This window comes from Oncorhynchus nerka, linkage group LG3 (assembly GCF_034236695.1).
Source record: "Oncorhynchus nerka isolate Pitt River linkage group LG3, Oner_Uvic_2.0, whole genome shotgun sequence".
NCBI lineage: Eukaryota > Metazoa > Chordata > Actinopteri > Salmoniformes > Salmonidae > Oncorhynchus > Oncorhynchus nerka.
Genome location: NC_088398.1, coordinates 53,200,985 through 53,218,125, shown reverse-complemented (window position 1 = coordinate 53,218,125; position 17,141 = coordinate 53,200,985). Strand labels below are relative to the sequence as shown.

Here is a 17,141-nt window from a genome sequence, read left to right as displayed (position 1 = left end):
GCCAGGATGTTGTTTTTCTGCTGCGTGTTTATTTATTTCTACAGAACATTGATCTGCTCTGACTGAGAACTGTGAACAACCAGAACTGTACCACTCTACCATTTCAGGATCCATTCTGGAAAGAAAAACTAAACAAAAGACTCTGTATTTAATTTCTGAATCTGCACGCTTGGTTTTCATACTATAAGAAAAACGAATGCTTGGGACAGCTCAGATTTAACAGGAGTCGTCTTTAGTTATGTGTGAGTGGGCTTGCCTGCCCAGAGTGGCCTTGTTGCAGTATTGTCGGATGGCCTGAGGTGGTGGTATTGCCCTGTGTGTACAGTCCAGTATTTACATTACATCTGCATCCCAAATGGGATATATATATCAGCAAAAAAAGAAACGTTCTCTCACTGTCAACTGCATTTATTTTCAGCAAACTTAACGTGTAAATATTTGTATGAACATAACAAGATTCAACAACTGAGACATAAACTGAACAAGTTCCACAGATGTGACTAACAGAAATGGAATAATGTGTGTCTGAACAAAGGGGGGGTCAAAATCAAAAGTAACAGTCAGTATCTGGTGTGGCCACCAGATGCATTAGGTACTGCAGTGCATCTCCTCATGAACTGCACCAGATTTGTTAGCTCTTGCTGTGAGATGTCACCCCACTCTTCCACCAAGGCACTTGCAAGTTCCCGGACATTTCTGGGGGGAATGGCCCTAGCCCTCACCCTCCGATCCAACAGGTCCCAGACGTGCTCAATGGGATTGAGATCCGGGCTCTTCACTGGCCATGGCAGAACACTGACATTCCTGTCTTGCAGGAAATCACATACAGAACAAGCAGTATGGCTGGTGGAATTGTCATGCTGGAGAGTCATGTCAGGATGAGCCTGCAGGAAGGAGGAGGATGTCTTCCCTGTAACACACAGCGTTGAGATTGCCTGCAATGACGACAAGCTCAGTCCGATGATGCTGTGACACACCATGACGGACCATCCACCTCCAAATGGATCCCGCTCCAGAGTACAGGCCTCACTGTAATGCTCATTCCTTTGATGATAAACATGAATCCGACCATCACCCCAGGTGAGACAAAACCACGACTCGTCAGTAAAGAGCACTTTTTGCTAGTCCAGCGACGGTGGGTTTGTGCCCATAGGTGACGTTGTTGCCGGTGATGTCTGGTGAGGACCTGCCTTACAACAGGCCTACAAGCCCTCAGTCCAGCCTCTCTCAGCCTATTGCCGACAGTCTGAGCACTGATGAAGGGATTGTGCGTTCCTGGTGTAACTCGAGCAGTTGTTGTTGCCATCCTGTACCCTCCCTGCAGGTGTGATGTTCGGATGTACCGATCCTGTGCAGGTGTTGTTACACGTGGTCTGCCACTGCGAGGATGATCAGCTGTCTGTCCTGTCTCCCTGTAGCGCTGTCTTACGCGTCTCACAGTATGGACATTAACATTTATTTCCCTGGCCACATCTGCAGTCCTCATGCCTCCTTGCAGCATGCCTAAGGCAGGTTCACACAGATGAGCAGGGATCCTGGGCATCTTTCTTTTGGTGTTTTTCAGAGTCAGTAAAAAGGCCTCTTTAGTGTCCTACGTTTTCATAACTGTGACCTTAATTGCCTAGCATCTGTAAGCTGTTAGTGTCTTAATGACTGTTTCACAGGTGCATGTTCATTAATTGTTTATGGTTCATTGAACAAGCATGGGAAACAGTGTTTAAACCCTTTACAATGAAGATCTGTGAAGTTATTTGGATTTTACGAATTATCTTTGAAAGACAGGGTCCTGAAAAAGGGATGTTTCTTTTTTCTGTGTGTGTGTGTGTGTGTGTGTGTGTGTGTGTGTGTGTATATATATACTGTATATACAGTGGTGCAAAAAAGTATTTAGTCAGCCACCAATTGTGCAAGTTCTCCCACTTAAAAAGATGAGGCCTGTAATTGTCATCATAGGTACACTTCAATCAACTATGACTGTATGATTTTTAATGAATTTATTTACAAATTAAGGTGGAAAATAAGTATTTGGTCAATTACAAAAGTTTATCTCAATACTTTGTTATATACCCTTTGTTGGCAATGACAAAGGTCAAACTCCAGGACCTTGAAATGCTTCTTACAAAGCCACTCCTTCGTTGCCCGGGCGGTGTGTTTGGGATCATTGTCATGCTGAAAGACCCAGCCATGTTTCATCTTCAATGCCCTTGCTGATGGAAGGAGGTTTTCACTCAAAATCTCACGATACATGGCCCCATTCATTCTTTCCTTTACACGGATCAGTCGTCCTGGTCCATTTGCAGAAAAACAGCCCCAAAGCATGATGTTTTCACCCCCATGCTTCACAGTAGGTATGGTGTTCTTTGGATGCAACTCAGCATTCTTTGTCCTCCAAACACGACGAGTTGAGTTTTTACCAAAAAGTTATATTTTGGTTTCATTGACCGTATGACATTTTCCCAATCTTCTTCTGGATCATCCAAATGCTCTCTAGCAAACTTCAGACGGGCCTGGACATGTACTGGCTTAAGCAGGGGGACACGTCTGGAATTGCAGGATTTGAGTCCCTGGCGGCGTAGTGTGTTACTGATGGTAGGCTTTGTTACTTTGGTCCCAGCTCTCTGCAGGTCATTCACTAGGTCCCCCTGTGTGGTTCTGGGATTTTTGCTCACCGTTCTTCTGATCATTTTGACCCCATGGGGTGAGATCTTGCATGGAGCCCCAGATTGAGAGAGATTATCAGTGGTCTTGTATGTCTTCCATTTCCTAATAATTGCTCCCACAGTTGATTTCTTCAAACCAAGCTGCTTACCTATTGCAGATTCAGTCTTCCCAGCCTGGTGCAGGTCTACAATTTTGTTTCTGGTGTCCTTTGACAGCTCTTTGGTCTTGGCCATAGTGGAGTTTGGAGTGTGACTGTTTGAGGTTGTGGACAGGTGTCTTTTATACTGATAACAAGTTCAAATAGGTGCCATTAACACAGGTAACGAGTGGAGGACAGAGGAGCCTCTTAAAGAAGAAGTTACAGGTCTGTGAGAGCCAGAAATCTTGCTTGTTTGTAGGTGACCAAATACTTATTTTCCACCATTATTTGCAAATAAATGAATTAAAAATCCTACAATGTGATTTTCTGGATTTCTTTCCCTCATTTTGTCTGTCATAGTTGAAGTGTATCTATGATGAAAATTACAGGCCTCTCATCTTTTTAAGTGGGAGAACTTGCACAATTGGTGGCTGACTAAATACTTTTTTGCCCCACTGTATGTGTGTATATATATATACATACGTGTGTATGTGTATATATATATATGTGTGTGTATATATATATATACATATACATGTGTGTGTATATATATATATATATACACATACATGTATATACTGTGTGTGTATGTTATTTGGAATGCACATTACATTACCTTGTGCCTGCTGTGTCTGAATCCTCACATGATGGCGGCTGAAGACACTGAATCAAAGAAAACAAGGGAGAAACCCAACTCCCTCAGCTCATATGAAATACAGTGAATAAAAATAGTGTTTTTAAGTTTTGGGTGCATTACATATGTCATAAATGTGTTTTTATTTTGCAGGGAAGTAATATTTCTCTCTTTGTGGTTACTAAACATTGGTTTGTCTTCATGTGACCTTGGGATAGTGTGTTTTTAATCTATTGATACTCTTCAACCAACCTCTGGGGGCAGTATGTTCTGCTGTGATTCTTCAACCAACCTCTGGGGGCAGTATGTTCTGCTGTGGACCATTGGACTCATGTTCAACATTCTTTCAGAGAATGGCCACTGACTGACAGACAGACGGGAACAGTGAGGGAGTGACACTGGACAGTTCATGTAGAAGTCTGTAGGACAGCCAGGGACAGGATGGGGAGAGAGTAGACCAAAGTCAAAGTATCCTTTTATTATCCCAAACGTGGGAAATCACTTGACTTGCTTCAGATAGAAAGGGTGAGCATTGGCTGGGTTGAGGTGAGCATCTCCAGCGCTCCCATAGTGTTGTTGTACATAGTGAGACGGCCCTAAATACTGGGCCAGGTTGTCCTTTCGCAATGGTTCAGATTTCAATATTCCTATAGATAGAGTAAGTCATATATATCCCAGAACAGCACTTCAGTCAGAGTTGATATTTGCATCATATGTTTGTATGGGAACCTAAGTATTTTATCACCCTTTATTTACGCTCGTTCAGTTTTACAATGAGATTAGTTTTAGTTTGTATAGCCTGACGTATTTATTTCAGAACTGACGTTTGTCAGTCATTGGTCATCAAACGTGAGTAAAATGACCAATATTAAGCAAATAATAATGACAGTAAGCAAATAACCTACAAGTATAGGTAATGTATGCTGTCTCCATGATTGCCTTGGTGAGTCAGTAGTAAAACACTATTCCATTGGTCACCTGTCCAGAGTGGAGGAGATGGCCTGTCTTCAACAAGGAAGTCTGTCATTGTGTGTGTCAAACACCATAAACATAAGAATAATGTGATCTGAAAGGTGAGTACCAAATCCTGGTAATGTTATTCTCGTGTATGACGCTCAAGTGTCCCATGCTGCAAAATTGTTGTTTTTATCTCAATGAGAAAAACCTGAGTAAATGAAGGATACATGAAAAATGCAATCATGTTCATCCCACATACATTATAATGATAGTAAAATATGAACATGCCATCATGACTTGCATGACTCAGCACGCAGTATAAAAAACAAGACCTCAGTCAGAAAGCATTCAAACCATAGTCATAGTTCAAACTTTATGGGCTATATGACTCCTACATGTCAGTTACCCGTACCCATGTTAAACATCCCAGGATCCTTTGCACAGTCATGCTATGATGACCTATGACACCATCATTGCCACATCTATCCTCTTACCTCAGTGTTGATGGCGACAATTGTTATCCAAGGAGTTAGTGGTGAGATTTTTGAGAGCTCAGTACCATTGGCATAATGCTGTAGCTACCAATGTGCAGCTGCTACTGTCCTCTATGTCCTCCACCATGCCATTTTTTCCAGTGACTAAGCAGAATTATTTGGCTTCTCCCCTGGTGTCGCTCCTGGGTAGTTTTTATCCCTCTACTGTCTGCTAGAATCATATCGATAGCCCCTCCAAATCCCCAACCAAAACAGCAAAATTATCCAATTCTGTTGAAAGAATGGATAATAATGCATTCTATTCTATCCCCAAACCGTATTATACATTCACAAACCATAAAGAGATGGGTTGTTTTTTAATATACATTTAACCTTGGCCCATAGTGAAGATACTGTAAACACTCCTACTTCACTGAAACACTGGTGCACTGACTTAGTCTGATAAAGGATGCCATAGCTGTCTCCAATGCAGATAAATTACAACAATATAGACTGGGTACAACGTGTTGAGGTAATGAGCTTTCTCAATGAAGACATGTCTGTATCTTAGCCCTATTTCTCCATGAAGGCCAATTTACCTGTCGTTCTGTTTTTATAGACTTGAAAAACTGCAGCGACGTTGCTAACATGGGCTAGACATCATTGATTCAGTGTATCACAGACCAGAGTGCTGAGACTACTGCTTTCAGACGAGAGAGAGGTGTGTTGTGAGGTGATGAAAAACTCAGCTGTGCCTGTTAATCAAAGCTCTGTGACTCCCTTCTCCTGTGGGGGATGTCACATACCTCAGCCAGAGTCGCAGGCAGAGCCATAGGATGGAAAGAGGGGTAACAGAAAGGTAGATGTATGCTACTGAGGTAACAATACATGTACAACACTTTTTCTATGAACTTATATACAGTTGCCTATACCAACTTAGGTGAAAGGATATTTAGTATTTTCTCAGGGAAATCTGTATCACTGTAACATCATCCCCTCCCCTCACTGTACATGTATTTCCACTAGCTGAAAATAGTCCACTGTTGTCATTTTTATTTACAGTGGGGTCCATAATTATTGGCACCCTAGATAAAGCAAAAAAACACTATAAAATATATAATACAAATACTGAGCTATATTGAATGCTCAAAAATATTTAATACAATTGCTCAGAGATAGAGATTTTGTTTACCAAGTAATAAATAAAATATTGGCAGCCCTGTTTTCAGTACTCCAGCAGTCTACCGAGGATAATGACACTGAGCCTTTCTCTACCAGGTTTTTGGCTAAAATGTCCTGGTACTTCGTAAAGTTCATGATGCCATTGACCTTAACAAGAGCCACAGGACCAGTGGAAGCAAAATAGCCCCATAACATCAAAGATGCACCACCATATTTTACTGCATGTATGAGGTACGTTTCTGCTTATGGTTCCATTTTTTAACGCCAAACCCACCACTGGTGTGCATGGAAAAAAAGCCCTATTTTTATGGCATCTGACAATAGCACTGCCTGGAGTTTGATAAACGGCATTGGCACTTGGATTGGAAACGGTTCTATGGTCGGATGACATGAAAATAGAGCTATATGGCCACGCACACCAGTGGTGGGTTTAACTGGGATACCACATCTGGGATAACTATAGTTTTAACTATGCTTTGTGTAAAGGATAGTTACTTTGGAGGTGACAACAGCTATTTGAATACAGATCCCAAAAACTATTTGAGTACAGATCTCAGGAAATAATTACTTTTTTAAAACTATTGGAATATAGATCTCAGAAAGCAACTACTTGAAGGAAAGGAGGGGGAGAAAGGCAAGACTTCAGAGACGCAACTTGAAGGGAGGGAAACTGCTGGAAGAATGGAGATGGTTTTACACCACAAACCATAACAGGGTAATGTCATACCAGCTTGACTGGTGCCTGATCTAACCTTTAACTCACAGGCTGAGCTCAATCTAGAAGTATGGTATGAGTAACTTGTCATACGTCTTCTGCAGCATACAGTTATATCAGGAGCTCAGTATCATGCTGAGTTGCTATTTACTTCTTTATGGTGCATATTTTTTTAGGGTTGGTGGTGTGACAGCAGGTCAATGGTTTGATTCCCTTTCCTTCAAATCCAGTGGCTCATAATGGTGTTGACCCTGCTCCAGATACCACACAGCCCTGTGGCCAGGGAGACTTAACACAGGACCTTGATCAGAGAGTCTCCTGCATAGAGTCAGTCAGTACAGTCAGTACCCCCACCTGAACTACAGTACCAGTCTCTCCAAGGGCAGTATCAAGCGTCTCAGAGTACTGATCTAGGATCAGGTCCCCCCTGTCCATGTTATAATCCTATTCATTCATTATGATCAAAAAGGCAAAACTGATCTTAAATCAGCACTCCTGCTCTGAGACGCTTGATAAATACAACCCCAGACTCAGAGCCCACTTCCACTCAAGGAACCCCCTGCAACACACTGTCCCCACTGACATCACCCCCAAACCAGCCAACATTCGTGATCACTTTCCATCACCCCCTTACCCCTTCCTCATAGCTGTATACAATGTTTTTCCAAACATTAAGAACACCTGCTCTTTCTATGACATACACTGACCAGGTTTGATTTGATTTGATTTGTTGTCTTCATTTGGATTCCAAGAGTCTTTAAACATTAAAATACAATTTATAATACAATCACATTTTCACATATAACTCACTGTTACAAACAGCAAACATAATACACTGCCATATTGACCAGATAAATGATCTAACAGTATGCAAAGGTAGATTGGTTCCTTCATGTACCATAGTCCTGCATAACCTTCCAATGTATTATATTTAAATGGTTCTAAAGTATTGTTTGAATTTATTTAATGAAAGATATTTGGTTTGCTCAGATAAATTATTCAATTTCTTTATTCCTCTGAATCTAAATGTTATTTAGCCTATTTCTCTTTTCTGTCTGGATAACACATTGATGGTGGACAATCTATTCCTAGTATTTACTGAATGTCTGTCTCTTACCTACTGAATACTGTTGTTAATGGAGTTTGGCCATTTTAAATGGTGTGCATCGTAAAATAAAATAAGCATGTTTTTTATAATTATCTTGTTGATTTGATGACCACCTAAGATCATTGTGCATGACTACAACAGAAGAATCATATCTCCACCTTAAAACAATCCTTGCTGCTTTGTTGAATGCTATGATCCCTTATTGATGTCACTTGTTAAATCCACTTCAATCAGTGTAGATGAAGGGGAGGAGATACCGTTGAAGTTGGAAGTTTACATACACCTTAGCCAAATACATTTAAACTCACTTTTTCATAATTCCTGACATTTAATCTTAGTAAAAATTCTCTGTCTTAGGTCAGTTAGGATCACCACTTTATTTTAAGAATGTGAAATATCAGAGTAATAGTAGATATAATTATTTCTTTCAGCTTTTATTTCTTTCATCACATTCCCAGTGGGTCAGAGGTTTGCATACACCATATTAGTATTTGGTAGCAAACGTTTCGGGTAGCCTTCCACAAGCTTTCCCAGAATAAGTTGGGTAAATTTTGGCCCATTCCTCCTGACAGAGCTGGTATAACAGAGTCCGGCCTCCTTTCTCGCAAAAGCTTTTTCAATTCTGCCCACACATTTTCAATAGGATTGAGGTCAGGGCTTTGTGATGGCCACTCCAATACCTTGACTTTGTTGTCCTTAAGCAATTTTGCCACAACTTTGGAAGTATGCTTGGGGTCATTATCCACTTGGAAGACCCATTTGCGACCAAGCTTCAACTTCCTGACTGATGTCTTGAGATGTTGCTTCAATATATCCACATCATTTTTCTTCCTCTTGATGCCATCTATTTTGTGAAGAGCACTAGTCCCTCCAGCAGCAAAGCACCCCCACAACATGATGCTGCCACCCCCGTGCTTCATGGTTGGAATGGTGTTCTTCGGCTTGCAAGCCTCCCCTTTTCCTCCAAACATAACGATGGTCATTATGGCCAAACAGTTCTATTTTTGTTTCATCAGACCAGAGGACATTTCTCCAAAAAGTATGATCTTTGTCCCCATGTGCAGTTGCAAACCTTAGCCTGGCTTTTTTATGGCGGTTTTGGAGCAGTGGCTTCTTTTCTTGCTGAGCGGCCTTTCAGGTTATGTTGATATAGGACTCGTTTTCATGTGGATATAGATACTTTTGTACTTGTTTCCTCCAGCATCTCCATAATGTCCTTTGCTGTTGTTCTGGGATTGATTTGCTGTTGTTCTGGGATTGATTTGCACTTTTCGCACCAAAGTACTTTCATCTCTAGGAGACAGAACGTGCCTCCTTCCTGAGCGGTATGGCGGCTGCGTTGTCCCAAGGTGTTTATACTTGCGTGCTATTGTTTGTACAGATGAACGTGGTACCTTCAGGCGTTTTGAAAATGTTCCCAAGGATGAACCAGACTTGTGGAGGTCTTCACTTTTTCTGACTTTGGCTGATTTCTTTAGATTTTTCCATGATGTCAAGCAAAGAGGCACTGAGTTTGAAGGTAGGCCTTGAAATACATCCACAGGTACACCTCCAATTGACTCAAATTATGTCAATTAGCCTATCAGAAAGAAGCTTCTAAAGCCATGACATTATTTTCTGGAATTTTCCAAGCTGTTTAAAGGCACAGTCTATTTGGTGTATGTAAATTTCTGACCCACTGGAGTTGTGATATAGTAAATTATAAGTGAAATAATCTGTCTGTAAACAATCGTTGGAAAAGTTACTTGTGTCATGGACAAAGTATATGTCCTAACTGACTTGCCAAAACTATAGTTTGTCAACAGAAAATTTGTGGAGTGGTTGAAAAACCACCACGTAAACTTCTGACTTCAACTGTAGGTTAAGGAGGGATTTTTAAGCCTTGAGAAAATTGAAACATTTTACATTTTAGTCATTTCACAGACGCTCTGATCCAAAGCACTTTACAGTAGTGAGTGCATACAGTTTCGTAATGGTCCCCCGTGGGAATCAAAACCACAACCCTGGCTTTGCAAGCTCTACAAACTGAGCCACACGGGACCACATGGATTGTGTATGTGTGCCATTCAGAAGGTGAATGGGCAAGACAAAAAGTGAACTGCCTTTGAACAGGGTATGGTAGTAGGTGCCCGTTCTTTTTTGTCAAGAACTGCAACACTGCTGGGTTTTTCACGCTCAACAATTTCAACACTTGAAGGACATCCAGCCAACTTGATACAACTCTTGGGAAGCATTTGAGTCAACATGGGCCAACATATCCCTGTGGAATGCTTTCGACACCTTGTAGAGTCCATGCCCCGATGAATTAAGGCTGTTCTGAGGGCAAAGAAAGGGGGGTAAGGTGCAACTCAATATCAGGAAGGTATTTCTAATATTTGGTATACTTAGTGTATATTGCACTCAGATAAATTTACTTAACAGGTGCTATTTTCTTGAGGGATCACCTAGGTATATTTAGATTTTGAAACCTGAGAGCGCCAGCCTCTGATTGGTTGTTTGGACCACATGATAACCACGGTCCTGCTGCAGCTGTGAGCTGTCGCCCATCGTTTCTGTGGAGGGAAGTTGGGGAGGCTCTTTGGCGGCTTGGGAAACAATTAAACTCTAAAGTAAACTGGTAAGCTAAAAGAATCAATGAACTGAACATATTCCTTCCTTTCACCTTACCGCTCCAGCATTGCCATCGTTTGGGACTATTTTGTCTTCTGTACAGTTTTGTCTCCTGCTGCCTTTGGATTGCTTAGAGATAGTTAATGAAGGAACAATCCCAGTTAACGGGCTGTGTCCTCGTTAAAGCAGTCTCGGAGCAGTTGATTTCCAGAGACCAACAGGCCAACAATGGGACACCTTTTTAAAACACACCACGAGTTTGTTGCATTTTCCAAACCTCTCCTGCTTCTGTTTTCAAGTCATTTTTGGTGGAAAAGTACTTTTGTGAATGGAGTGCTAAAAAAGGGTAGTTAGTACAGCCATCCTAAATTTAACCTGCAGCCTCAGAAGGCATTGGAGCTCTGTTAGCTAAACAAAGCCAGCCAATCAGACTGTGGTATCAACTTACATGACAAACAGCTGTCCCAACCCTTCAGTCAGGAGGCACAGGACTGCTCTAGGGGGGTTTAAGGTGTCAAACTCTCATCAAAGTCTACCGGCCTTCAAAAGGCATTCCAGTACAACTGTGATCCCACCTTTTAGCTGTACCTGAGCTTTATCTTATCTGGTGTGGAATTGGAGTTGATCACATTTCCGAGTGAATGTTAATTCTGACGCTTATTTGTTTACTTGTCTAGGCTTTAGGACAAAACACAAATTGGAATATCAGTTTGGGACCCTAGTGGACAGCAAGTCAGCAGCTTCCTTTACTGTAAGGTTGCTGGAAATACTACAGGAGTCTTTCTTGGGTACGACATGTTCCACTGTTTGGCATCATTGTGTGTGCATGTTATGTGTGAATGACTTTGTTAGAAGGTTCTGTCCATATCCTGTCTTTGACTTTGGTGGTTTGGGTTCACCAGAGACTGCAAGGCAGGTTCTTAAAATATCTCTGTTAATGTTGTCCTTCAGCCTCTGGTAAAGACACATTGCTCTATGGAGGTCACTAGTACTGCTTTTTCCTTCTAAAGAGGAAATGTATTGTAACACAGAGTTTTACATTGATGTTGACTGTTACGTTCAAATTATGGATACTAGATGATTGTGAATTGTGCTTGTAAAGTTTCAACCGTATTTTACTGGGAGGTGCATCATTGAGAATTTAAATGCCTGATGATGTTATGTGTTTGAGGTAGAAACCCCTAAAACTGCATCATCATGGATGAGAATGAAGAAATTGAGGAGGAGTATGAGGAGGATGAGGAGATTTTTGAGGAAGAGGTAAGTAAATATTTTCTTGCGACATCAACACAACACACCGTCATTGTCTTAGGTACTCAGACTCAGTCAATTCAATTCAAATTGGTCCCTAGCTGTGTGGGGCACGGTCTTCAATAGGACCGTGCCCCAGGACTACCTGACATGATGACTCCTTGCTGTCCCCAGTCCACCTGACTGTGCTGCTGCTCCAGTTTCAACTGTTCTGCCTTATTATTATTCGACCATGCTGGTCATTTATGAACATTTGAACATCTTGGTCATGTTCTGTTATAATCTCTACCCGGCACAGCCAGAAGAGGACTGGCCACCCCACATAGCCTGGTTCCTCTCTAGGTTTCTTCCTAGGTTTTGGCCTTTCTAGGGAGTTTTTCCTAGCCACCGTGCTTTTACACCTGCATTGTTTGCTGTTTGGGGTTTTAGGCTGGGTTTCTGTACAGCACTTTGAGATATCAGCTGATGTACGAAGGGCTATATAAATAAATTTGATTTGATTTGATTTGAAATTCATTCAAGGAAAATTAGAATAGGAATCAGAATTTCAGTTTACCTCCTGAATTGAAATGTAACTGGAACCCCAACCCTATTCCAAACCCACTACATATGTTCTTAGGTCTGAGTTGAGTTATTGAGTTGAGTTTATTTTATTTTTTACAGGGACAGTGCACATTAATCAACGTTTCAGTAAAAGTGCCGGTTTTAGCCAGCCGGCTAATTTTCAACCGCAGTCCCTGGGCAGGTTATTAAAAACAATTACAATATAGACCATAGCAACATAGGACACGCAAGACATAGCATACAGACATAGCAACATAGAACAAAAAGCAGCAAGACAAAATTCATAAAAGCAACAAAGTGTTTCCACACCTCACAAGCTACAGACAACAGACAACATGGAAAGCGGCAACACACAGCTAGGGACCATGTTCACAGATCTGATTGACCTTTAGCCATGTCTGATTGACCTTTAGCATTTTGTGAAAGTGGCCACAGTTCTATGGCCACAGTTCTATGACAGTAGTCAAATCAAATCAAATTTTATTGGTCATATACACGTGGTTAGCAGATGTTATTGCGAGTGTAGCGAAATGCTTGTAAACAAAGTTTCCTAAGGACTAGAAGCGAGACAGCCTCTCTGTCGGCACCATTTCTCTCTTCCCTGGCTCTGGTACTGGTGGGTCTCCAGGTTAACTAGCTAGCTTTACTCAGTCCCTATGACTAGGTAACTTAGTTTTGATACCACCCCAGTAAGTCATTCAGGAGTCCAGGTGTCTTTGAGCTGTGAGCAGGGTTAGATCCTGTTTCCAAAGAACACGCATCTTCCTATATGCTAGCTATAGACATGGCCCTGGCTAGCCCTGTACAGTCCAGATAACTGTAAATCAGACCAGGGACCAGCCATTAAAATCAAAACCCCTGCCACTTTCCTCTTTTCTTGGACATTTTAAAGCCCAGTTATGAACATAAAAAGTAATCACACCCTTTTGTTTACAAGGACCATCGCACTTAAGCAGTGTGATGTTCAAAATGAGAAAACACCTTTAACTTGGTAGTCGATGTAGAAGTAGTAGAAGTACACTTTACCTGACCAACCACCAACCACTTCAAGGCTCCCAGAGAGATCAACTACTGACAACTATAGGCTTTGATGGCAGGAGCACACTGATGTAATAGGTCTAGTTATTACACAACAGACAGTGTGAAGACATTGCTGTCATTCCTGCAGATACTGTCAATTTGTATTAAGTTACACTGCACTGCAATATGCATGAATGGAAGAGTCCATCATCATTCGTCATCTATAACATTTCTTACACTATTGGTGTAAAATGTATAGTAATGTTGGGATGATGTTCCATTCAGAAGAGTTATGGATTGTTTGGGGAGCTGCTATTTTGTTGGAAGTAACCAACGATTTGTGTTAGATATAAACATGTAGTATCAGTAAGATTATACTGTGCCTTTCTTCAACCATGTGTAATATTGGTGCAAAACCTCTGTCACACAATTCAAACATTTTGAAGCGTTTGGCTTCAGACTGGCAGTTCTGGAGATGTAGTATCACCATAATCTACACAGTCTATTCCAGTGTTGACAGCTCCCCAAGCTCTAACATAGATTTTCATACTGTGTCGTTGTATTTCTTTGTGATGGTCCACTCAGAGCGTCCAATGGAAGAGTGAAAGCAGAAGGCTAATAACTGAATCTCTTATTTCCTGGTGAAATAGGGTTAAAGTTAGCCTCGTATTTGTCTAAACTTTATGTTGTTGATAACTTATAGGGGAATCCAAATCATTTCTTCCTAATTGAGGATGTGGAAGATACTTCTGATTTGTCATTGTTACAAATTCAAAACATTTAGGAAAATGAACTACAGTATTTGGAAAGTTATTGTGTGGTTCCCATATAACATATCCACTTTTTCAAAGAGATTTATCTTTAATGCAAAAATGTAAATGCTTTGTAATGCAGAAAAATAATAATACGCTCAACTCAATACACTCTGATTTCACTACTACTTCCATCTACACTTTGGAGGTCATTTTTAAAGAGATGACTTTGATCTTAATAGTAAGATAGCTTCTTTCATCTGATCTACAGGCTGGGGAGAAACATGCAGCTGTGCATTTTATAGGATATACAGTACTCTACGTTGCGGATAATAACTGGGTGGATTGTACAATCATTCAGGACAACAGTTTTTGTTGACATTTCAGGGTGGTTATTAAGTGGTTATTAATATGGATTATACTGCACTAAGTATTTCATATGCAGCATTTAACGATTTGAACAAGAGCACTTTCTCAAGATAGTACATTGTTTTATGTTATGCTGCTTTTCCCTCTTAATGTCAATCAAGTTTGAGATCTTTTCAACTTCCAATTTGACAGTATATTTTTCTTCCAGTAAGATAAATATTTATTCTGAGCTCTGATATGTGGCTGTTAAACACTCTCGGGACGGGACAGCACAGGAGATACACATTTAGTAGTTGACATAGTGAGAAGTGCTGCCTGCTGTAAATCACATGGTAGCAGCTCCAGTAGCCGAGCTTGGGTCTGCTAACATCACTCATAGGATGTGCTTAGGAGGTTGATTCATGTAGAGAGAAACCAGCAGGCAACTAGCAGCTAGCTAGAGGAGGAAGGCAAATCTAAGCTCTGTAGGAGCAGAATCTCAGCCTGATTCCAGATCTGTTTGTGATGTCTTGCCAACTCCTGACAAGAAGATTCTACCTGTTCTCTGTCCTCCATTGTTTATTGTCATTTCTAAAACCTGTTGGGGAACAACAACAAAGCGGGTGTGGGGTAGTTCATGTACCTGTATGATTCTCCTCCTATCTTGTAGAGTCAGAAAACGGCCTCTTACAACTGTTGTTTAAAGTGTTTGCGATTTTATTTTTCCCCAGCTCTGGTCTATCAGTGTTTCAGTAGGCTGTTTGGCATTTGAATCGCAGGCCTATGTTGTGTCGGGACGATAATGATGATGATTCTGACCATTAGTTCGAGGGTTTTCTAGACAGTTCCACCAATAGGGTTGTTAGATGTGTTCATCGGGCTGTCCCCTATTAATGGTATGGCAATGAGTACCTTCCTGAGTTAGAGAACAATGTCTCACTCTCAACTCACAGAGGCCACTGGTTATAAGTTTGGCTTAGTTCAAGTTAGACACAGGCTATTCAGGGAACATGTGTGAGAATGTTTTTAGTTTAGTAGAGTATGTTTCTCTGATTTAAGCTAATAGTAAGGAGATTTATTAGTATAATCACTAAGGATTAAAACAGTTTTAGCTGTCTTGTTTATATTTGGATTCATAGCGACTATTTACAACAAGGACAATGGACTTGTTAATGGAATAACCAACAAGAATAGCCAGTGAGGTCATGTTTTGCAAATATTCTACTGTTTCCATTGTCCCAGACAAACTCACTCAGTCAAAACCAGCTAAAGTATTTGAAATTATTGTAAGTAGATTTGAACCCAGGTCTGGTCAGAGGGCTCTGTCAGATGCAGGCAGGCAACCAGCACACAGTCAGTCAGGCAGACAGAGCCGTCAGTCAGGCAGTCATTCAGGGCTATTATAGGCTCCTACTCCTCTTTCCCCCTGGAATAGAGGCTTCATTACACTCTTCAGTAATCACAGTATATACCAGGATCCAAAAGGACACCTTCAAGGTCACTGGAGGGATCTGGGATATATGGAACCTTTTATTACATTATAGTGAATGTAGTTATTATATCATTATGCTAATTGTCAAAGACTGTAGCAGAACGTTAGTGCTGAAAGTAGAATATCTGACTTAACTGCCACTGGTGACAGTGCAGATGAGTATTAAGTGAGTATAAGAATGAGTATTACTGTTTATCAATGTTGTTTACAGTATAAAAGGCTAACTGAATGTGTCAGAGATCAGGGAATTATTGCACCAGAGCTGGGGAAAAACTCCATCCAATACATTTGTGATATGTCTTCCTTTTGCTTGTAATGGCGATTTTGAAACCAGCGAGTTGTTCCTATATTTATAGTATTTTGAGGAGACGGTGACTTCGACCACCTCTCACCAGACCACAACTCAGGTGGGAGCAGAGGTGAAGCAACAGGTAGAAGACAACAGTGAAATAAACAGCACATGCAGCTCATGATGCTTTGGTTGTGCTTGCATGTCATGGGGGTTATTCCACAGATGTAAGCCTAACAAAGGAGAGAAATTCTAGAAAGGATACTGTTTAAAAAGGCGATGTGCGTGACCCTGTGGATTATTGAACAAACTACCTTGTTTAACAATTCACAATTTACTCAAGTCGAGGAAGACATTTTTTGGGCCATTCCAAAAGTGAGTTCCCAAACAAAAAGGCGATTGTTTGGGTAATTCACAAATCATGACTTCATGTACATTTTCTCAGGCTAGTGAGTGATTGATGAAATAGCCCTCATATAGGCAGATTTTGCTAAATGATGCATGCAGTCAATTGTGTCTTGTTCACCACTGCTTTTGTCCACTGGCTCGTTCATGGCCAGTCTCTCCTTCCCTTTCCTTCAGTCTCCTTTCCTTTTAATTTCCTTCATTAATTCCCTTTCCCTCAATTCCTTTCCGTCATTCATTCCCTTTCCCTCAGTCCTTCTTCTTTCCTTCGTTCATTCCCTTTCCCACAGTCCCTTTCCTTCATTCATTCCCTTTCCCTCAGTCCCTTTCCTTTCCTTCATTCATTCCCTTTCCCTCAGTCCCTTTCCTTCATTCAGTCCATTTCCCTCAGTCTCTTTCCTTTCCTTCATTCAGTCCCTTTCCCTCAGTTCCTTTCCTTCATTCAGTCCCTTTCCTTCAGTCTCTTTCCTTTCCTTCATTCAGTCCCTTTCCTTCGTTCAGTCCCTTTCCCTCAGTCCCGTTCCTTCGTTCAGTCCCTTTC

At 41.1% G+C, this 17,141-nt stretch overlaps 1 protein-coding gene across 1 annotated transcript in view; it reads left to right on the top strand.

Moving 5' to 3' along the window:
- Positions 1–10,409: 10,409 nt before the first annotated feature.
- LOC115110717 (nebulin-like) overlaps positions 10,410–17,141 on the top strand; it is an 81,125-nt gene continuing 74,393 nt past the window's right edge. Inside the window, exons 1-4 of the mRNA XM_065013442.1 lie at positions 10,410–10,486; positions 11,157–11,267; positions 11,655–11,739; positions 16,263–16,337. Of these exons, the coding sequence (XP_064869514.1) occupies positions 11,677–11,739; positions 16,263–16,337 (138 nt within the window). The 5' untranslated portion in view covers positions 10,410–10,486; positions 11,157–11,267; positions 11,655–11,676. The remainder of the gene's footprint in view (positions 10,487–11,156; positions 11,268–11,654; positions 11,740–16,262; positions 16,338–17,141) is intronic.